The sequence below is a fragment of the Ranitomeya imitator genome, chromosome 8 (assembly GCF_032444005.1).
Source record: "Ranitomeya imitator isolate aRanImi1 chromosome 8, aRanImi1.pri, whole genome shotgun sequence".
NCBI lineage: Eukaryota > Metazoa > Chordata > Amphibia > Anura > Dendrobatidae > Ranitomeya > Ranitomeya imitator.
This window is the reverse complement of record NC_091289.1, coordinates 35044838-35068494: the sequence shown is the minus strand read 5'-3', so window position 1 is coordinate 35068494 and position 23657 is coordinate 35044838. Positions and strand designations below refer to the sequence as shown.

The following is a 23657-nucleotide window of genomic DNA, read 5'->3' as shown; positions in this document are numbered from 1 at the left end:
TGGGAATCAGATGATCGGTTCCCTCTAAAATGCAACTTTTTTTTTTTTTTTTTTTTTTTAAATCATCACTTCAAATCCATATGGCAGAGTAGGAAGAAATGAGCAGATGGCACATAGTCTTGTAGGAAAAGATTTAGTATAAATTGTATAGTAATTTAAAGAGGACCCATCATCTCTCCGCCTATTGTAGTTAAAAGGATTTTTCAAGCATTGATACAAAATAAAGCCTGTTAGAAATTAAACTTTATAATTTACTTGCTGTTAAAATTCTGCCGTCTCTGAGCTGTAACATGTGGAGACGTGACCTACAGGTCCTTACCTCCTGCTACAGTCTGATATAAGCACAGAGAGCAACTTCCTGTCTGTGCTTTGAATGGCGCAGTAAGTGCTGAACAGTGATGTCATGGGGGTGTGATCCTGAGCGAGTTTACAGTGACTGGGGATGTGCACAGGGAGGGAGGGAGAAGTGATGTCAGCAGGCGTGGTCTGTGATCCTGAGCGAGTTTACAGTGACTGGGGATGTGCACAGGGAGGGAGAAGTGATGTCAGCGGGTGTGGTCTGTGATCCTGAGCGAGTTTACAGTGACTGGGGATGTGCACAGGGAGGGAGAAGTGATGTCAGCGGGCGTGGTCTGTGATCCTGAGCGAGTTTACAGTGACTGGGGATGTGCACAGGGAGGGAAGGAGAAGTGATGTCAGCAGGCGTGGTCTGTGATCCTGAGCGAGTTTACAGTGACTGGGGATGTGCACAGGGAGGGAGAAGTGATGTCAGCGGGTGTGGTCTGTGATCCTGAGCGAGTTTACAGTGACTGGGGATGTGCACAGGGAGGGAAGGAGAAGTGATGTCAGCAGGCGTGGTCTGTGATCCTGAGCGAGTTTACAGTGACTGGGGATGTGCACAGGGAGGGAGAAGTGATGTCAGCGGGTGTGGTCTGTGATCCTGAGCGAGTTTACAGTGACTGGGGATGTGCACAGGGAGGGAAGGAGAAGTGATGTCAGCAGGCGTGGTCTGTGATCCTGAGCGAGTTTACAGTGACTGGGGATGTGCACAGGGAGGGAGAAGTGATGTCAGCGGGTGTGGTCTGTGATCCTGAGCGAGTTTACAGTGACTGGGGATGTGCACAGGGAGGGAGAAGTGATGTCAGCGGGCGTGGTCTGTGATCCTGAGCGAGTTTACAGTGATTGGGATGTGCACAGGGAGGGAAGGAGAAGTGATGTCAGCGGGCGTGGCCTGTGATCCTGAGCGAGTTTACAGTGATTGGGATGTGCACAGGGAGGGAGGGAGAAGTGATGTCAGCGGGCGTGGCCTGTGATCCTGAGCGAGTTTACAGTGACTGGGGATGTGCACAGGGAGGGAGAAGTGATGTCAGCGGGCGTGGTCTGTGATCCTGAGCGAGTTTACAGTGATTGGGATGTGCACAGGGAGGGAAGGAGAAGTGATGTCAGCGGGCGTGGCCTGTGATCCTGAGCGAGTTTACAGTGATTGGGATGTGCACAGGGAGGGAGGGAGAAGTGATGTCAGTGGGCGTGGCCTGTGATCCTGAGCGAGTTTACAGTGATTGGGATGTGCACAGGGAGGGAAGGAGAAGTGATGTCAGCGGGTGTGGCCTGTGATCCTGAGCGAGTTTACAGTGATTGGGATGTGCACAGGGAGGGAGGGAGAAGTGATGTCAGTGGGCGTGGCCTGTGATCCTGAGCGAGTTTACAGTGATTGGGATGTGCACAGGGAGGGAAGGAGAAGTGATGTCAGCGGGCGTGGCCTGTGATCCTGAGCGAGTTTACAGTGACTGGGGATGTGCACAGGGAGGGAGAAGTGATGTCAGCGGGCGTGGCCTGTGATCCTGAGCGAGTTTACAGTGATTGGGATGTGCACAGGGAGGGAAGGAGAAGTGATGTCAGCGGGTGTGGCCTGTGATCCTGAGCGAGTTTACAGTGACTGGGGATGTGCACAGGGAGGGAGGGAGAAGTGATGTCAGCGGGTGTGGTCTGTGATCCTGAGAGAGTTTACAGTGACTGGGGATGTGCACAGGGAGGGAAGGAGAAGTGATGTCAGCGGGTGTAGTCTGTGATCCTGAGCGAGTTTACAGTGACTGGGGATGTGCACAGGGAGGGAGAAGTGATGTCAGCGGGTGTGGTCTGTGATCCTGAGCGAGTTTACAGTGACTGGGGATGTGCACAGGGAGGGAGGGAGAAGTGATGTCAGCGGGCGTAGTCTGTGATCCTGAGCGAGTTTACAGTGACTGGGGATGTGCACAGGGAGGGAGGGAGAAGTGATGTCAGCGGGCGTGGCCTGTGATCCTGAGCGAGTTTACAGTGACTGGGGATGTGCACAGGGAGGGAGAAGTGATGTCAGCGGGCGTGGCCTGTGATCCTGAGCGAGTTTACAGTGATTGGGATGTGCACAGGGAGGGAAGGAGAAGTGATGTCAGCGGGCGTGGCCTGTGATCCTGAGCGAGTTTACAGTGACTGGGGATGTACACAGGGAGGGAGGGAGAAGTGATGTCAGCGGGTGTGGTCTGTGATCCTGAGCGAGTTTACAGTGACTGGGGATGTGCACAGGGAGGGAAGGAGAAGTGATGTCAGCGGGTGTGGTCTGTGATCCTGAGCGAGTTTACAGTGACTGGGGATGTGCACAGGGAGGGAGAAGTGATGTCAGCGGGTGTGGTCTGTGATCCTGAGCGAGTTTACAGTGACTGGGGATGTGCACAGGGAGGGAAGGAGAAGTGATGTCAGCGGGCGTGGCCTGTGATCCTGAGCGAGTTTACAGTGACTGGGGATGTGCACAGGGAGGGAGGGAGAAGTGATGTCAGCGGGTGTGGTCTGTGATCCTGAGCGAGTTTACAGTGACTGGGGATGTGCACAGGGAGGGAGAAGTGATGTCAGCGGGTGTGGTCTGTGATCCTGAGCGAGTTTACAGTGACTGGGGATGTGCACAGGGAGGGAGGGAGAAGTGATGTCAGCGGGTGTGGTCTGTGATCCTGAGCGAGTTTACAGTGACTGGGGATGTGCACAGGGAGGGAAGGAGAAGTGATGTCAGCAGGTGTGGTCTGTGATCCTGAGCGAGTTTACAGTGACTGGGGATGTGCACAGGGAGGGAGAAGTGATGTCAGCGGGCGTGGCCTGTGATCCTGAGCGAGTTTACAGTGATTGGGATGTGCACAGGGAGGGAAGGAGAAGTGATGTCAGCGGGTGTGGCCTGTGATCCTGAGCGAGTTTACAGTGACTGGGGATGTGCACAGGGAGGGAGGGAGAAGTGATGTCAGCGGGTGTGGTCTGTGATCCTGAGAGAGTTTACAGTGACTGGGGATGTGCACAGGGAGGGAAGGAGAAGTGATGTCAGCGGGTGTAGTCTGTGATCCTGAGCGAGTTTACAGTGACTGGGGATGTGCACAGGGAGGGAGAAGTGATGTCAGCGGGTGTGGTCTGTGATCCTGAGCGAGTTTACAGTGACTGGGGATGTGCACAGGGAGGGAGGGAGAAGTGATGTCAGCGGGCGTAGTCTGTGATCCTGAGCGAGTTTACAGTGACTGGGGATGTGCACAGGGAGGGAGGGAGAAGTGATGTCAGCGGGCGTGGCCTGTGATCCTGAGCGAGTTTACAGTGACTGGGGATGTGCACAGGGAGGGAGAAGTGATGTCAGCGGGCGTGGCCTGTGATCCTGAGTGAGTTTACAGTGATTGGGATGTGCACAGGGAGGGAAGGAGAAGTGATGTCAGCGGGCGTGGCCTGTGATCCTGAGCGAGTTTACAGTGACTGGGGATGTACACAGGGAGGGAGGGAGAAGTGATGTCAGCGGGTGTGGTCTGTGATCCTGAGCGAGTTTACAGTGACTGGGGATGTGCACAGGGAGGGAAGGAGAAGTGATGTCAGCAGGCGTGGCCTGTGATCCTGAGCGAGTTTACAGTGACTGGGGATGTGCACAGGGAGGGAAGGAGAAGTGATGTCAGCGGGTGTGGTCTGTGATCCTGAGCGAGTTTACAGTGACTGGGGATGTGCACAGGGAGGGAGAAGTGATGTCAGCGGGTGTGGTCTGTGATCCTGAGCGAGTTTACAGTGACTGGGGATGTGCACAGGGAGGGAGAAGTGATGTCAGCGGGTGTGGTCTGTGATCCTGAGCGAGTTTACAGTGACTGGGGATGTGCACAGGGAGGGAGGGAGAAGTGATGTCAGCGGGCGTGGTCTGTGATCCTGAGCGAGTTTACAGTGACTGGGGATGTGCACAGGGAGGGAAGGAGAAGTGATGTCAGCGGGCGTGGCCTGTGATCCTGAGCGAGTTTACAGTGACTGGGGATGTGCACAGGGAGGGAGAAGTGATGTCAGCGGGTGTGGTCTGTGATCCTGAGCGAGTTTACAGTGACTGGGGATGTGCACAGGGAGGGAAGGAGAAGTGATGTCAGCGGGTGTGGTCTGTGATCCTGAGCGAGTTTACAGTGACTGGGGATGTGCACAGGGAGGGAGGGAGAAGTGATGTCAGCGGGTGTGGTCTGTGATCCTGAGCGAGTTTACAGTGACTGGGGATGTGCACAGGGAGGGAAGGAGAAGTGATGTCAGCAGGTGTGGTCTGTGATCCTGAGCGAGTTTACAGTGACTGGGGATGTGCACAGGGAGGGAGAAGTGATGTCAGCGGGTGTGGTCTGTGATCCTGAGCGAGTTTACAGTGACTGGGGATGTGCACAGGGAGGGAGAAGTGATGTCAGCGGGTGTGGTCTGTGATCCTGAGCGAGTTTACAGTGACTGGGGATGTGCACAGGGAGGGAGGGAGAAGTGATGTCAGCAGGTGTGGTCTGTGATCCTGAGCGAGTTTACAGTGACTGGGGATGTGCACAGGGAGGGAGAAGTGATGTCAGCGGGTGTGGTCTGTGATCCTGAGCGAGTTTACAGTGACTGGGGATGTGCACAGGGAGGGAGAAGTGATGTCAGCGGGTGTGGTCTGTGATCCTGAGCGAGTTTACAGTGACTGGGGATGTGCACAGGGAGGGAGGGAGAAGTGATGTCAGCGGGTGTGGTCTGTGATCCTGAGCGAGTTTACAGTGACTGGGGATGTGCACAGGGAGGGAAGGAGAAGTGATGTCAGCAGGTGTGGTCTGTGATCCTGAGCGAGTTTACAGTGACTGGGGATGTGCACAGGGAGGGAGGGAGAAGTGATGTCAGCGGGTGTGGTCTGTGATCCTGAGCGAGTTTACAGTGATTGGGATGTGCACAGGGAGGGAGGGAGAAGTGATGTCAGCGGGCGTGGCCTGTGATCCTGAGCGAGTTTACAGTGATTGGGATGTGCACAGGGAGGGAGGGAGAAGTGATGTCAGCGGGCGTGGTCTGTGATCCTGAGCGAGTTTACAGTGATTGGGATGTGCACAGGGAGGGAAGGAGAAGTGATGTCAGCGGGTGTGGCCTGTGATCCTGAGCGAGTTTACAGTGACTGGGGATGTGCACAGGGAGGGAGGGAGAAGTGATGTCAGCGGGTGTGGCCTGTGATCCTGAGCGAGTTTACAAAGACTGGGGATGTGCACAGGGAGGGAGGGAGAAGTGATGTCAGCGGGCGTGGCCTGTGATCCTGAGCGAGTTTACAGTGATTGGGATGTGCACAGGGAGGGAGGGAGAAGTGATGTCAGCGGGCGTGGTCTGTGATCCTGAGCGAGTTTACAGTGATTGGGATGTGCACAGGGAGGGAGGGAGAAGTGATGTCAGCGGGCGTGGCCTGTGATCCTGAGCGAGTTTACAGTGACTGGGGATGTGCACAGGGAGGGAAGGAGAAGTGATGTCAGCGGGCGTGGCCTGTGATCCTGAGCGAGTTTACAGTGACTGGGGATGTGCACAGGGAGGGAGGGAGAAGTGATGTCAGCGGGCGTGGCCTGTGATCCTGAGCGAGTTTACAGTGATTGGGATGTGCACAGGGAGGGAGGGAGAAGTGATGTCAGCGGGCGTGGCCTGTGATCCTGAGCGAGTTTACAGTGACTGGGGATGTGCACAGGGAAGGAGAAGTGATGTCAGCGGGTGTGGCCTGTGATCCTGAGCGAGTTTACAGTGACTGGGGATGTGCACAGGGAGGGAGGGAGAAGTGATGTCAGCGGGCGTGGCCTGTGATCCTGAGCGAGTTTACAGTGATTGGGATGTGCACAGGGAGGGAGGGAGAAGTGATGTCAGCGGGCGTGGCCTGTGATCCTGAGCGAGTTTACAGTGACTGGGGGATGTGCACAGGGAGGGAGGGAGAAGTGATGTCAGCGGGTGTGGCCTGTGATCCTGAGCGAGTTTACAGTGACTGGGGATGTGCACAGGGAAGGAGAAGTGATGTCAGCGGGCGTGGCCTGTGATCCTGAGCGAGTTTACAGTGACTGGGGATGTGCACAGGGAAGGAGAAGTGATGTCAGCGGGTGTGGCCTGTGATCCTGAGCGAGTTTACAGTGACTGGGGATGTGCACAGGGAGGGAAGGAGAAGTGATGTCAGCGGGTGTGGCCTGTGATCCTGAGCGAGTTTACAGTGACTGGGGATGTGCACAGGGAGGGAGGGAGAAGTGATGTCAGCGGGCGTGGCCTGTGATCCTGAGCGAGTTTACAGTGATTGGGATGTGCACAGGGAGGGAGGGAGAAGTGATGTCAGCAGGCGTGGTCTGTGATCCTGAGCGAGTTTACAGTGACTGGGGATGTGCACAGGGAGGGAAGGAGAAGTGATGTCAGCGGGTGTGGCCTGTGATCCTGAGCGAGTTTACAGTGACTGGGGATGTGCACAGGGAGGGAGGGAGAAGTGATGTCAGCGGGTGTGGCCTGTGATCCTGAGCGAGTTTACAGTGATTGGGATGTGCACAGGGAGGGAGGGAGAAGTGATGTCAGCGGGCGTGGCCTGTGATCCTGAGCGAGTTTACAGTGATTGGGATGTGCACAGGGAGGGAGGGAGAAGTGATGTCAGCGGGCGTGGTCTGTGATCCTGAGCGAGTTTACAGTGATTGGGATGTGCACAGGGAGGGAGAAGTGATGTCAGCGGGCGTGGCCTTTGATCCTGAGCGAGTTTACAGTGACTGGGGATGTGCACAGGGAGGGAAGGAGAAGTGATGTCAGCGGGCGTGGCCTGTGATCCTGAGCGAGTTTACAGTGACTGGGGATGTGCACAGGGAGGGAGGGAGAAGTGATGTCAGCGGGCGTGGCCTGTGATCCTGAGCGAGTTTACAGTGATTGGGATGTGCACAGGGAGGGAGGGAGAAGTGATGTCAGCGGGCGTGGCCTGTGATCCTGAGCGAGTTTACAGTGACTGGGGATGTGCACAGGGAAGGAGAAGTGATGTCAGCGGGTGTGGCCTGTGATCCTGAGCGAGTTTACAGTGACTGGGGATGTGCACAGGGAGGGAAGGAGAAGTGATGTCAGCGGGTGTGGCCTGTGATCCTGAGCGAGTTTACAGTGACTGGGGATGTGCACAGGGAAGGAGAAGTGATGTCAGCGGGTGTGGCCTGTGATCCTGAGCGAGTTTACAGTGACTGGGGATGTGCACAGGGAGGGAAGGAGAAGTGATGTCAGCGGGCGTGGCCTGTGATCCTGAGCGAGTTTACAGTGACTGGGGATGTGCACAGGGAGGGAGGGAGAAGTGATGTCAGCGGGCGTGGCCTGTGATCCTGAGCGAGTTTACAGTGATTGGGATGTGCACAGGGAGGGAGGGAGAAGTGATGTCAGCGGGCGTGGCCTGTGATCCTGAGCGAGTTTACAGTGACTGGGGATGTGCACAGGGAGGGAAGGAGAAGTGATGTCAGCGGGTGTGGCCTTTGATCCTGAGCGAGTTTACAGTGACTGGGGATGTGCACAGGGAGGGAGGGAGAAGTGATGTCAGCGGGCGTGGCCTGTGATCCTGAGCGAGTTTACAGTGATTGGGATGTGCACAGGGAGGGAGGGAGAAGTGATGTCAGCGGGCGTGGCCTGTGATCCTGAGCGAGTTTACAGTGACTGGGGATGTGCACAGGGAGGGAAGGAGAAGTGATGTCAGCGGGTGTGGCCTTTGATCCTGAGCGAGTTTACAGTGACTGGGGATGTGCACAGGGAGGGAGGGAGAAGTGATGTCAGCGGGCGTGGCCTGTGATCCTGAGCGAGTTTACAGTGATTGGGATGTGCACAGGGAGGGAGGGAGAAGTGATGTCAGCGGGCGTGGCCTGTGATCCTGAGCGAGTTTACAGTGACTGGGGATGTGCACAGGGAGGGAAGGAGAAGTGATGTCAGCGGGTGTGGTCTGTGATCCTGAGCGAGTTTACAGTGACTGGGGATGTGCACAGGGAGGGAAGGAGAAGTGATGTCAGCGGGTGTGGTCTGTGATCCTGAGCGAGTTTACAGTGACTGGGGATGTGCACGGGGAGGGAGGGAGAAGTGATGTCAGCGGGTGTGGTCTGTGATCCTGAGCGAGTTTACAGTGACTGGGGATGTGCACAGGGAGGGAGGGAGAAGTGATGTCAGCAGGTGTGGTCTGTGATCCTGAGCGAGTTTACAGTGACTGGGGATGTGCACAGGGAGGGAGAAGTGATGTCAGCGGGTGTGGTCTGTGATCCTGAGCGAGTTTACAGTGACTGGGGATGTGCACAGGGAGGGAGAAGTGATGTCAGCGGGTGTGGTCTGTGATCCTGAGCGAGTTTACAGTGACTGGGGATGTGCACAGGGAGGGAAGGAGAAGTGATGTCAGCGGGTGTGGTCTGTGATCCTGAGCGAGTTTACAGTGACTGGGGATGTGCACAGGGAGGGAGGGAGAAGTGATGTCAGCGGGTGTGGTCTGTGATCCTGAGCGAGTTTACAGTGACTGGGGGATGTGCACAGGGAGGGAGGGAGAAGTGATGTCAGCGGGCGTGGCCTGTGATCCTGAGCGAGTTTACAGTGACTGGGGATGTGCACAGGGAGGGAGGGAGAAGTGATGTCAGCGGGCGTGGCCTGTGATCCTGAGCGAGTTTACAGTGACTGGGGATGTGCACAGGGAGGGAGGGAGAAGTGATGTCAGCGGGCGTGGTCTGTGATCCTGAGCGAGTTTACAGTGACTGGGGATGTGCACAGGGAGGGAGGGAGAAGTGATGTCAGCGGGCGTGGCCTGTGATCCTGAGCGAGTTTACAGTGACTGGGGATGTGCACAGGGAGGGAGGGAGAAGTGATGTCAGCGGGCGTGGTCTGTGATCCTGAGCGAGTTTACAGTGACTGGGGATGTGCACAGGGAGGGAGAAGTGATGTCAGCGGGTGTGGTCTGTGATCCTGAGCGAGTTTACAGTGAGTGGGGATGTGCACAGGGAGGGAGAAGTGATGTCAGCGGGTGTGGTCTGTGATCCTGAGCGAGTTTACAGTGACTGGGGAGGTGCACAGGGAGGGAGAGCCAGAGGAGCACATGGCAGGATCCATACAAAACAAGTAATCTTTTCAGCTTGTGACTATAGTCAGAAGAGGAGGAGCTGGCCTGTCCCAGACTTCCAGATGACAGTAGAATAAATTACTACATTATGTGTCTCATTGCTCACCTTCTGTGCACTGAACAAGCCAATGACAGTACCAGGAACACTATGGGCTACAGGAGAGTCTCAGGATAGCAAATACTAGGTGAAATAGGAGGAATCTTAGGAGGAGAATCTGTGTTTGCAGTGATGTATCCATCTTTAGAGTCTCAGGGTGGTGCTTTGTAGGAGTCTCAGGGTGGTGCTTTGTAGGAGTCTCAGGGTGGTGCTTTGTAGGAGTCTCAGGGTGGTGCTTTGTAGGAGTCTCAGGGTGGTGCTTTGTAGGAGTCTCAGGGTGGTGCTTTGTAGGAGTCTCAGGGTGGTGCTTTATAATAATAATAATAATCTTTATTTTTATATAGCGCTAGCATATTCCGCAGCGCTTTACAGTTTGCACACATCATCATCACTGTCCCCGTTGGGGCTCACAATCTAAATTCCCTATCAGTATGTCTTTGGAATGTGGGAGGAAACCGGAGTGCCCGGAGGAAACCCACGCAAACACGGAGAGAACATACAAACTCTTTGCAGATGTTGTCCTTGGTGGGGTTCGAACCCAGGACTCCAGCGCTGCAAGGCAGCAGTGCTAACCACTGCGCCACCGTGCTGCCGTGCTTTGTAGGAGTCTCAGGGTGGTGCTTTGTAGGAGTCTCAGGATGGTGCTTTGTAGGAGTCTCAGGGTGGTGCTTTGTAGGTGGAACAGATTGGCACTGAGGGTGGGAGTGAATTTGCTATGGGACAGAAACAGGTCTTGGGACTTGTAATCTAGGGACACAGAGGTAGAGCTGGCAGGACTTTCTGGATAAATACAATAAAAGACCACAAGGATGGCTGCAGGGGGCTGAAGCGATGCAAAAAAATAAAGATAACAAGGGTTCTGGGGAATCATAAAAGGGACAGCCTTTTTATTTTACTTGGAAAACCCCTTTAATTCTTGTATATCCGTTGAAAAAGCGATTCAAAGCGAGTACAATTTTTTCAATAAACTTTGCATTGGTCCGTTACTATATTAGGCTGCCGTCACACTAGCAGTATTTGGTCAGTATTTTACCTCAGTATTTATAAGCCAAAACCAGGAGTGGAACAATTAGAGGAAAAGTATAATAGAAACACATCACCACTTCTGCATTTATCACCCACTCCTGGTTTTGGCTTACAAATACTGATGTAAAATACTGACCAAATACTGCTAGTGTGACAGCAGCCTTACTCTGCTAGGAAATGTGTGGATAATTTTTTTTTTGGGGGGGAAATGAGTGAGTCCTCATCGAGTCCTACACTCCTACACGTTCACTGTACTTCTTACTCCACAGAATTGCTGGCCGAAGATGAACCTGCGCCCTGTGCGTTCTCAGGGAACGGGCGCCTGTGTCCAGTAAATGGTTCAGAATGTAAGAGCGGATGGGCTGGGCCTAATGGGGGAATAACCAATTTCGATAACTTCGCCTTTGCAATGTTAACTGTGTTCCAGTGCATCACCATGGAGGGCTGGACTGATGTCTTATACTGGGTAAGTCATACTGCGCTCACAGTAATTAGTAGAAATGTTCAGTACGCGGTGGAAGCCACCATTTTTGTGACCTAATAATTGATGGGTTTGCAGGAATAATATAATTTTTTTGTTTGTATTAGTGGTTCAATTAGCGTTTGTCAAAAGTTTAAAAATTATCCCAGTTCCCGGCCCAAGTTTTTGAGCTATTCTTCACCTTTTAGGTCCTTATTAACTTTGGGGTCTGACATCTGGGGACTCTTTGTAATCTTTGTATCCCTTTAATTGTATATATAGAAGTACTCCCATTCTCTATGCATGTAATATTATATATAGTTTATTTAAAATAATCCAAAAATGCATTGGGGGGGTCATGAATTCATCAAACTTTATTCTCCAGAAAACGGTTGTAGAAAAGTCAAAATTTATGTAATGTATAGTCGCACACAAATTTGGGGACTATTGGTGTTTTTATACCTGCCCTGCCACTTTTTGAAGATTAGGTGGGGCTAATTTTTGGACTTTTGTGCATTACTGGGTAAAAACACTGATCATCAAGTTTAGTGCTTTTATACCAGTCTTGATTTTTTGCTATAATTTATTCCACTTTTGTAGTGTAATTTATAGTCAATCTTCAAGAACACACCCCTTCCGATTAATCTCCGCCGATTAACCTGGCGTTAAAATACCAAAATTTGCATAATTTCTGCACAGCTCATTTTTTTTTACTGGCCTAAAGTTCTTGATGAATTCGCCCTATGTGTCCTATGATGTAAATCAGTGCAACTTGTTTTATAAAATTACAGTTCCGAATGACAGTGGGTGGCCCTACAGAGCCATAGAAGTATACAGTATATATAAAATGTATACTGGATTATATTTTTCCATATAAACAACCCCCCAGCTCGGAAAAAAAAAAAAAAAAATTAACCCCAAAAAACAAAGCCTGAGCCCCATAGACTTCTACTAGTTTGAGGTTAGACTGAAAATATCAAAAAAACTGCTTGTTGATGAGACATTTTAAGATGATGGAAAAAAAATAAAAACTCAATTTTATCCCCTTTTATAATTCATCATAAATGTCAAAGATTCAAATTAAGATCCCATCACGTCCGACCCCCGAGGTGAGAGGAGCGGGATAAAGTTATTAGATTAGTCTGGAAATTCGACAGCAGTCATTTTTATTTCTGCGCCTTCCCTGGAATATCTACTGGCCGCAGACCCTCTTTCTGGTTGTATATACTTTATCCTTCATCCTGATGTCCACCGCTTCTGGTTTTTTAAAGACCACCTGTCATTAAAAATGCTGTTATTAAATCCTCACCACCTGCCATAGAGCTCATTACTAACTTTCTGGATGCCCCCCAGGTCAAATCACTGCTTTTACAAGGAGGGTCTGTAGGTATTCGGGTGGTGGTGTATTGGGGGCTAATCAGGGTCTCCGTGCTAGTAGCATGCCCACTTTTGATTGACATCTGGCCTGGTGTGTCAAGTCTTTGTCAGTCACGGCGGAATGGGAGTGCTGACTATCCCCTCCTGCAGCTCCGCCCAGATGACTAGTGACAGCGAAACTCTGAGGTCTTCAATATCTCCCTCTTAATAAAAGCAGCAATTTAGGATGTTCGGAAAGACTTTAATGGGCTCTGTAGTATGCTGGCCGTGGTTTAATAGCCACATTTTGTTTTCCCTTTTATAAAAGTGTGCAAACGTAATAGGTCCCCAATACCTGCATGTTTGCATACCCAGTTTTGATAAAAACATAGTTTTATCTGCCAGTTCTCTGAATGCTGAGCTCTGTATAACTCTGTCCACCCCACTGATTGACAGCTTTCTGTGTACGCTGTGCATAGGCAGAAAGGTACAAAACCGTGTTGGGGGCGGGGTTACACAGAGCAGGAGCACTTCATGGCACGAGGCAACTAGTCCCCTAGTGATAACCTCCTGCAGATAAAACACTGATTATATTGAAACAAAAACAAGGAACCGAATAAGTAACACATCACTGGAATCGGGGTCTCTCAGCCCATCATCATGCTGCTCTCAGATTAAACAGCAAAAACCGGCTGACAGATTCCCTTTAAAGACCAATGGCTCCTCTTATTTGTGTATAAATCTAGCCTTGTTTTTCAAGCGGGTGGGGTCCTGAAATATTCGCAGAGATGCCGTGTCGCTGAGCTACTTCTTACGCACAAGCCGTAAGTCAGTTTAGTCAAGAAGTCCAAGGTCAAGAACCGGGAGGGTGCATCATAAAGAGAGGGAAGAGACCAAGGAGTAGTCCTGTAACGGTCCAAGGTCAGAATACCAGGAACATAGCGGATCAGAGCAAAAAGGGTAATACAAACGGGTAGTCAATAGGAAAGTCCGGGGTCCGGCAACAAAGTATCAGAAAGTCAGAATGCTGAGAACAAAGCACAGAGGAACAATTTTTTATTATTATACATTTTTATTATTATACATTTTTATAGCGCCATTTATTCCATGGCGCTTTACATGTGAATACGGGGCAAATATAGACAATTACATTAAACATGAGCAGATAACAAGGCACACGAGTACATAAGGAGGGAGAACCCTGCCCGCGAGGGCTCACAGTCTGCAGGGGGTGGGTGAGGATACACTAGGAGAGGGAAGAGCTGGCTGACACAGATCTGAAAGCTACAACTAGCAGCTATCTGGGCCAGACAGCTCAGTTATGTAGCTGAATAATCACTTGGAACAGGGAACACCTGAAGAAAGCCCAGCACCTCCCAGACTCAGATTGGACGGTGGAGCTGTCACTGAAAATACCGACAGCACGTCTCTGCACCAGATTGGATGACTGAGCTGTCAATCAGTGCATCCAAGATACACTGAGCAGTGGAATCCGTGACAAATGCATTTATGATGACCACACCCACTTGTATATATGTATAATAAATATATATATAAAAAGAGTAAATTTATACACACGTGGAAGAGGGAGCCCTATGTCAGGAAGGACGGGCACAGGAACAAAATCCCGCAGAATGGCAGCACCAAGTAAGAAAATGACATACAGTATATATGGAAAGTTACAGGTCTTCTTTAAAGAACCTGAAAACCCCTTTAATGTAGTGCGAGTTTTCTATGGTTTATGGGCTCCATTATCAGCCACCGAGGATTTATGGATGTGCCATAGATGTGTGTGATGGGAACACCACATTAGGATTGGTGCGTGCCCCCTGTCCCATGCAGGCCCAATATTCTCCCAAGAGCTGGCACCCTCCCGCCCTATTTTGATGTTTTGCCGGCTGAGACCCTCTAATACAGAACAAAAAGAGTGGATAAAAGTCATTGATTTCCCCCCAGGTTCTACATTGGGGCAGGTATGAATTTTTTCCGTATTTTGTTCTTGTACCTCTCCAGCCCGCAGTGGTCTCCGTTCTGCAGCGTCCCACCTCGGCCATGGGGATTGTGTTCTCGTCTTGATTTCATGCCCTGTTTCTTCTCACCAATGCTTTCTATAAGTGCGTTTTGTTTTTTCCAGATGAATGATGCTATGGGATTTGAATTACCTTGGGTGTATTTTGTCAGTCTCGTCATCTTTGGGTCATTTTTCGTGCTAAATCTTGTTCTTGGTGTATTAAGCGGGTAAGCACACGTCTTTTCTTTCACGAAAGCAGAGCCCAACGTTCAGCCACCGCCAACATATCAGTGCCAAATAAGTAGGGAGAGATAAAAAAAGACTCGCTAAGAAGACTGATTCTAGAGAATAATCCCAAGGTAAGGACCGCTGATCTCCCTCTCCTTCGGAAGATGGAGATGGCCGATGTGGCACGGTGGCTGCAGGTTGGTCTCTGCTGGACAGTACACGTTCAGACTGTAACCAACTTCCTTGACTTCTTACAGGTGAATGATGCCATAGGATGTGAATGGCCATGGATCTATTTTGTTAGTCTTATTATCCTTGGCTCATTTTTCGTTCTTAACCTGGTTCTTGGTGTACTTAGTGGGTAAGCAGACGGATGATCCTGCCTCTTCTATTGCTGTTTGCTCGGTGGCCGGCTATCTGCACAAAATAAATATTTCATACTTGTTCTCTGCATGGCTGGCAATTTAAAAAAAAAATGTTTTGTACAATCTTTGTTTGGAAACAAATCTGTGACAGGTATCCTCTCATGATTTCATTGTGCCTCAAGTCTTCAAAATTAACCTGTCAGCTGGATCAGCAACTCCGTACCAATCCCAGTATGCTATGTAGCTATTTAAAGGAACTCTGTTTGCACCCTTGGTGTGGCCAAACAGTTCAAGCACATTAGCTCGGTGCACCCTTGGTGTGGCCAAACAGTTCAAGCACATTAGCTTGGTGCACCCTTGGTGTATCCAAACAGTTCAAGTACATTAGCTCAGTGCACCCTTGGTATGGCCAAACAGTTCAAGCACATTAGATCTGTGCACCCTTGGTGTGGCCAAACAGTTCAAGCACATTAGCTCGGTGCACCCTTGGTGTATCCAAACAGTTCAAGTACATTAGCTCTGTGCACCCTTGGTATGGCCAAACAGTTCAAGTACATTAGCTCAGTGCACCCTTGGTATGGCCAAACAGTTCAAGCACATTAGATCAGTGCACCCTTGGTGTGGCCAAACAGTTCAAGCACATTAGCTCGGTGCACCCTTGGTGTATCCAAACAGTTCAAGTACATTAGCTCAGTGCACCCTTGGTATGGCCAAACCGTTCAAGTACATTAGCTCAGTGCACCCTTGGTATGGCCAAACAGTTCAAGCACATTAGCTCGGTGCACCCTTGGTGTAGCCAAACAGTTCAAGCACATTAGCTCAGTGCACCCTTGGTGTAGCCAAACAGTTCAAGCACAATAGCTCGGTGCACCCTTGGTGTATCCAAACAGTTCAAGCACAATAGCTCAGTGCACCTTTGGTGTGGCCAAACAGTTCAAACACATTAGCTCAGTGCACCCTTGGTGTAGCCAAACAGTTCAAGCACAATAGCTCAGTGCACCCTTGGTGTAGCCAAACAGTTCAAGCACAATAGCTCAGTGCACCCTTGGTGTAGCCAAACAGTTCAAGCACATTAGTTCGGTGCACCCTTGGTGTGGCCAAACAGTTCAAGCACATTAGCTCGGTGCACCCATGGCATAGCCAAATAGTTCAAGCACAATAGCTCCGTGCACCCTTGGTGTAGCCAAACAGTTAAAGCACATTAGCTCGGTGCACCCTTGGTGTATCCAAACAGTTCAAGCACATTAGCTCGGTGCACCCTTGGTGTATCCAAACAGTTCAAGCACATTAGCTCGTTGCACCCTTGGTGTGGCCAAACAGTTCAAACACATTAGCTCGGTGCACCCTTGGTGTAGCCAAACCAGTTCAAGCACTTTAGCTCGGTGCACCCTTGGTGTGACCAGTTCAATGCACTTTCCTACCTCCTTTTTTTTCCATCTATCTCCACTCTCCTCAGGCTCCTGTAAAGCCAGAGCGGTAAATCAAGAAAGAGGTCAGGGAAATAGATAGAAAACAAGTAGGTGGGAAGGTGAATCGAGTTGTTTGGTCTCACCAAGAGTGCACTGAGCTCCTCTGCTTGGTTTGAACAGTCATACTGCCTCTTCCCAGATGCATGTGGTTATTTTGGCAGGTAAGGTATAGAATAGAGCAATGACTTTTTTTGTAGGTGCTGAATTATAATTAGCATGAAGTAGTCATCTGGGCGGAGCTGATGTTGCTAACAGTCATGCTGTAGTCATACCCATTGAGGAGGAATCTTCTCAGCAAATTCGAAATTTCAGCTAACTTTAGACCCTCTGTGTCCACGATTCCGGTAGGGACTGCATGACTCTTCAGATCACAGGCTCCACCCAAATGACTACTTTGGGGTAATTATACAGTACTTAATGTTTTTTTTGTACAATATGATCTATTAGACAGAATAAGCATATGTATGATAGGAGAGATAATAAAGACCCCCATATCATCAGATGGTCAGGGGTGATAGTCCTGCTGCACTCAGTGGCAGGGCGGCTCTGCACCATTTTTCTTTGGACATCTTATTTAATGCTCCTGAAGACCTGTTTACAGTACCTGCTTCTAAACAAAGATGTCCTGCCGTGGGTTCCTGCTTTTCCTGGAGTGATTTTTCCATCTGTCTATTATTCACACTTTCTGATCTTTGTTTCAATGTCTGATTTCTGGAGAAATTCTCCACGTCCGTCCGTCCGGCCACCATTCTGTCCTGCACACGGTGCATGTAATCTGATTGCTTACTGCTCTGCTGTTGTGTTCAGTTTTTACCATACTGTTGTGGTGAGTACCCAAAACGCGTCACGATGTGATCCGACTTCTCGTAACTGTCACCGTGGGTTATATGATTGTATCTAGAAGGTAAAGGGACCTGCCATGGGCTGTATTTGTCACATACACTTTCTTCATCTTATCCAGAATTCTCAGATTGCTTCTTATTTTTATTATTATATTTGATATGTTTTATAGGGTGGAATATTTTATTTAGTCTCATGTACTTAATCCTTTTATATCGGAGCTCATTTTAGTGGTTCATTGTGAACCCATTTTTACTTTGTCACCAATTGTTCCAGTGCTTTTTAAAGGGAATCTGTCGGCAGTTTTTTTTTTTGCTATGTGATCTGATAGCACCATGATGTGGGGACAGAGACCCTGTTTCCAGTGATGTATCACTCACCTTACTGGGTGCAGCAGGTATACCAGAATCACAGCTTTATCTAGCAGAGCTCAGTTGTTGAGCTGTGTATAACCCCACCCACAGCTTTCTGCCAATCAGTGCTGGGGGCGTGGTTGGACTACTCTACAGGTGCCAACTTGTCCTGTAATGATAATCTCCTGCTGATAAAACGCTGATTGTATTAAAACAGTAAATCACAGATCAGTGAGTGATACATCGCTGTAATCAGGGATTCTGTTCCTACATTATGGTGCTCTCAGGTTACATCGCAAAAACCTGCTGACAGATTCCTTTTAAGACTTTTTTGGGGCCGTATTTTTACATGTATATCATTTTTCAAATTTTTTTTTAAACATATAATTGAGAATTCACCTGGGAGCCTTTCTGTGCACTCTCTCTTTTATATTTGCCAAAAATGAGCTACCGTATTTCATTTGCGCTGCCCTAGTCCAGCGTCCAGTCCAGTCCTCCATGGCAGCCGATCTTCACTTTTGCTCCTTGCATCCTCCGTTTGGCCTCCCGGGCACCTCTGTCTCCTACTAACCCAGGCAACATTATGACCATGGATGGCGGGTGCACAAGTAGCATTTATCCACCTGTATTAAATCAAAGAGGGTCTAAACTTTTGGCCCCAACAATCAGATTGTGTCTGTTTTATAAATGCTCAGCTGATCACAGTAGTAAAGAGCTCTAGTGAGAGCTTAAAGGGCTGGTCTCCCTTTGGTAATCTTTGGTTAGGTTGGCCTCTGTGGATGGGATGCCCGCGCCTCTTCTGATTTGTAGGCCTGATGCGGCATCATCGTTGTGGAGTAATGGACACATGAGGTTGTGCCCGGGCTTTTACTGTATGGCCGCAGGACCAGGGTCCTCCTACTAATCCGTTTGTTCATCTTTAGATTTCTCCCATAAAGGGGTCTTCTAATCTTGAACATTTGAGCTTACTGTCAGAATATGCCGTAAATGTTTGATAGGATGGTCCCACCGCGGGTCCCTGCATTTGTCCTGTAAGTGAGGCCCCGTAATGCTGACTATGGCGTTTCTCAATGAATGTCCAAAAATTGCAGAGCAAGAGCTCGTTTCCAGAAATTCTACTATCTCTTTACAGACAAAAGAGCACAATGTACAACGCTACTCTCTCTCTGTCCTCTATCTCTCTTCTCTGTCCTCTATCTCTCCTCTTCCTCTCCTTCCCTCTCTGTCATTCTCCTGTCTCTCTCTCTCTCTCTCTCTCTCTCCTCTGTCTCCTTTTTCTATCTCCCTTTCTACTCTCCCTCTCCCCTCTATCTCTCTTCTCTCCTCTTCCTCTCTCCTCTGTCTCTCCCCTCTCTCTTCTCTTCCTCTCGCCTCCCTCTCTGTCCTCTCCTTTGCTCGCGCTCTCTCTGGCTCTCCTGTCTCTCCTTTTGTCTCCTCTATCTCTATCTCCTCTCTATCTTTCTTCTCTATCCTCTCTCCTCTATTCTTTATCTTTCCTCCCCCTCTTTTGCTTGTGCTCTCTCTCCTGTCCTTTTGTCTCCTCTATCTCCTCTCCCTCCCTCTCTTCTCTCTCAATCTTCTATCTCTTTCTACTCTTTCTCCTCTCCCCTCAATCTCTTCTCGCTCTCTTCTCCCTCTCTCCTCTCCTTTTCTCTCACTTCCCTTCCCTCTCTTTTCTCTCCCCTCCTTTTCTCTCTTCTCTCCTTTCCCATCCCTCTCGCACTCCTCTCCCTCTCCTCTCCTCTCTCCTTTCCCATGCCTCTCTCTCCTTTTTCTCTCCTCTCGTTCTCTTTCCTCTCTCTCCTCACTCCTCTCTCTTCTTTCTCTCTTCTCACTTTCCTCTCACTCTTCTTTGTCTATCCTCTCCTCATTCTCCTTTCTCTTTTCTCTCTCCTTTTTCCTCGCTCTACTCACGCTCTTCTTTCTCTCTCCTCTCTTCTTTCTCTCTCCTCACTCTCCTCATTTCTTTTTCTCCCCTCACTCTCCTCTCTTCTCTCTCTCCCTCTTTTCTCTCACTCTCTACTCTCTCTTTCTCTCTCCAGTCTCTTTTTTTCTTTCTCCTCTCTCTCTCCTCTCTATTTCTCTTTCCTCACTCTCCTCTTTCTCTCTCTCTCTCTTTCTCTCTCCAGTCTCTTTTTTCTTTCTCCTCTCTCTCTCTCCTCTCTATTTCTCTTTCCTCGCTCTCCTCTTTCTCTCTCTCTCTCTCTTTCTCTCTCCAGTCTCTTTTTTCTCTCTCTCTCTCTCTCCTCTCTCAAGCTGCCCTGAAGACCCCATACATGTTAGACTAACCCTGTCCCAGTTTTCATGGCTAGCACCCAAGCCTTCATACACAACAGATAAAACTCTTCCAGTCCACATTATGATTGTCGGGAGAGATAAGGGTCGGACATGTCTGATTTTGGACTACCAATCCTTTAGTTCCCTAGGACATAAGCGGGCGAGGTATCTGCCAGCCACAAAATCAGCCGTAACATTGTTTCTCGGACAGCCATGTAAAGTATATGGGGAGTTGCACTGTGATAATTCGGGTAATAGAAGGATTGGTATTTCGGCCTGTATCTAGTATAATTGATGGAAATTCCCATAGAACAAAGTGATCTATCTATCTCCAGCATGGTCGTGTACTGGACACGTGGCCAGTTATCAGGTCGCGGCTTGTCTTGGCTCCAGAATAATCTTGACTTTGCTAGTGCTCTTAATTGATGGATAAGGAGGCCCCTCAGGACCTCCATGTGGCATAATATGGCTAATTTTAGTCCACAAGGGCAGAGACGGGCTGTTCTGGGAAGTAATTAGTTGTGCTGGTAACACAAGAGAAGAGATTACATGAAACCTTTATGAATTATATAAAAAAGTTTGGCCCTGAGATCAGAACATTAATGTCAAGGCCTGGGACCTGGACATTCTGCGTCTTCTGTGGTGGAGCTACGTGGCAGCAGAAGGAAACCGGGAACATGGATCCCGAGCCTCAGATTTTACTTTCTGATCATGTCTGGTAACAAATAGTAAAATAATAAGATTGAATTGTAATTCCCATAAAATTGGCTAGTGGTAAAAGTGGCAGCTGTCCTTGTAGTCCTTTATTAGAGGACCTATGGGGGGAAGCCTAAAATCTGGTCTGGAAGATTTAGGGAATTGACGAAATTGTATTGTGGTCTAAAAATTGGAGCGATCATCTTTTTTTTTTTCTTTTTTTAAATGTGACATTTCATAGTGACACATTTAGAAGTTTTGGTCATTGGGGAACCGTGTAGACAGTGTGTAGACCAAGACCAATCCACAAAACGAAGGAGAAAAAGCACACAGCCAAGAACTGCGCCCCTTCATTGGGTCTCCGATCGGTGTTCGGAACCATAAAACATCTACAATCTTTTCAAGAACTTTCTACAGTCTCATGCAGGGGCGGCATAAATACAGTACTGTGCAAAAGTTTTAGGCAGTAAAAATGCTGCAAACACATTCAAAACTAAAAATGAATGAATTGTATGAATTGAATGAACAAAAAAGAAATCTAAATCAAAGGGATATATGGTGCCACCACACTTTTCATTCATTAGTTCTCACTTGCTCACAGTTTGTGAAAGGAGCTCGGCGGGCAGGTTGTTCTAAACATCGTGGAGAACTAACCCCAGATCTTCTGTAGATGTCCCTTGTGCAGATTCTTCTATCTCTTCATGTGATCCCAGACAGACTGGATGATGTTGAGATCAGGGCTCCGCGGGGGCCGGATCATCACTTTCTTCTTTACACTGAAGATCGCTCTTAATGACATTGGTTGTATGTTTGGGGTCGTTGTCCTGCTGCAGAATACATTTGTAGCCAGACGCCTCCCTGATGGCTAACCATTCTTGCTTTCCAGCATTTTTTCCACACTGCCTAAAACTTTTGCACAGTACTATATTTGCTGCATTTTTTTTTTTTGTGTGCGAAAATCTGCTCAGAAATTGTTGCATTTTTTTAATATCAATTTCTGTTGCTGAAAATTGGTGGGTGCCCTAAATCTACAGGAAACCGCCGGCCTGGTATTGTTTTATTTCATTCTTGGTGCGCCGAGCCAAGAAAATAGGAATCCAATCGTAAAATCTGCACTCAATGATCAACATATGAACATAGTCTATGTCTAAGTGGCCACCACTTTTTCGTGGTCCTTCTCTAGGACTCGCCTTCACGCTATTGTCCACCACAGTATTTTGGCTCCTGCCTGATTAGCTGGGAATCCTTTCGCTTTCTTGATTAATCTGCCTTTTCTGTCAATGTATTTTTTATGTCTGAAAGAAGAAAACGGATGAATGAATCTATCCCTTTAATGGCATTTCTGTCAGTAATTCCTGAGGAGACAGACAATAATCCAAACGGCAAATAATTTGTGGCTTCGTTATAAAGACTCGGTATTCCAGTTGACCGGGGTATTGAGCGCTGCACTGGATTCTCTGCCGTCCGTGGCTGGCACGTTGCTGATCGGCGCTTCTCTCCATGATTTCCTGGCCATTGACACTTCCCTCCGCACTTTCTTTCTAGATTACAGTCATTTTAACATAGGTGATATTTTTAGGAAACATTCAGAATAAACCTGCTCCAAAATGATGGCGCCGAAACGGCAGTGTAAATTTAACGTGACAAGATATATAATTTACTGGAAGCCTGAAATGGTTCAATTCTTTTCTTTTTTTCTTTCTCTTTGTGTTAACATTTTGACGGTCTTTTGATTCAAGTTGCTCTAGCAACGATTTATACAAGAAATTCAGTATTTCTACACAAAGTTTCTTAAAGAGGCAAGACCTCTCCTTGCATCTGATAACGTTTATGTATCACTTGAAAATAAATACAACGGGGTAATAGTAGTATATATGTAGTCATGAATTACCCTAAAAGAACAAATTTTATTAAATATAGATCTAAAAAGCCAACAAACTGTGGCTCACCCAAAACGAAAAACAACACACCGTGAACAAACTAAAGTGGGGAGAAGAGTAAAGCCTAGTTTATGTCTATGCTGAACAGCTGCCTATCTGCGGGGGTAGGCACCCTAGGGGAAGCGTTATGGCGCCCCCGCTCCGCGATGGCTGACCCTGGGGTCCCTAAATGAGCCTTGATGTACCCACAGGGTCCCGCTACCCAGACAATATTGTACTAAAGGTACCCCTATCAACTACACATAGACCAATCCTAACACTAGGGAGCCCTAAACCCCACACAGTGAATATTTAAAAACAATAGGAGAACATGTGACTGAACTTTATCACATTGCATCGAGAAACATGAGCAGGAATCGAGCCTCCTGATGAGCCAGCGAGGCGAAACGCGTAGAGGCTAAAAGCAGACAACAGGCGGGCAGCAGTTCATCTGAATGATGAGTATCAAACTTTAAAGGCTTAATGCGCTCTAGCTCTTGCATTACACCATTTATCTAATAATGTACTAGCTCTGATTTGTGCGGTTCACCATTCAGTGTATGCAAAATTATATGAAGTATGTGATGGGCACTGGTGCTGCACCCTATGCAAGCGTGGACAGATACGCTAGTTAATCTTACAAAAGAGCTGAGTTACAATTGACCAAATACAATCAGGAGTTTATGGTGGATCTTCGTATGTCTATTGATTTTTGCTAATTAAGCTCAGCAGTGAGCTATGCATTAGAGCTACAGCCAAAGATACCATCTAAATCTATTGTAGATATTTTTTGCCTAAGCATATCCAAAATCAGAGATAAGCTATAATTTCTGCTAAAGTTTGATACTCCTCATTCAGATGAACTGCTGCCCGCCTGTTGTCTGCTTTTAGCCTCTACGCGTTTCGCCTCGCTGGCTCATCAGGAGGCTCGATTCCTGCTCATGTTTCTCGATGCAATGTGATAAAGTTCAGTCACATGTTCTCCTGTTGTTTTTAAATATTCACTGTGTGGGGTTTAGGGCTCCCTAGTGTTAGGATTGGTCTATGTGTAGTTGATAGGGGTACCTTTAGTACAATATTGTCTGGGTAGCGGGACCCTGTGGGTACATCAGGGCTCATTTAGGGACCCCAGGGTCAGCCATCGCGGAGCGGGGGCGCCATAACGCTTCCCCTAGGGTGCCTACCCCCGCAGATAGGCAGCTGTT

At 48.7% G+C, this 23657-nt stretch overlaps 1 protein-coding gene across 15 annotated transcripts in view; it reads left to right on the top strand.

The window, feature by feature from the left end:
- CACNA1D (calcium voltage-gated channel subunit alpha1 D) overlaps positions 1-23657 on the top strand; it is a 316153-nt gene that overhangs the window by 150639 nt on the left and 141857 nt on the right. For 8 of the 15 annotated variants that reach the window (XM_069736714.1, XM_069736709.1, XM_069736717.1 and 5 more), the window contains exons 7-8: positions 10748-10944; positions 14791-14894. In XM_069736714.1, the coding sequence (XP_069592815.1) occupies positions 10748-10944; positions 14791-14894 (301 nt within the window). Of the gene's footprint in view, positions 1-10747; positions 10945-14428; positions 14533-14790; positions 14895-23657 lie in introns of all 15 variants that reach the window. The other 7 variants (XM_069736711.1, XM_069736708.1, XM_069736723.1 and 4 more) reach the window with 1 other exon arrangement.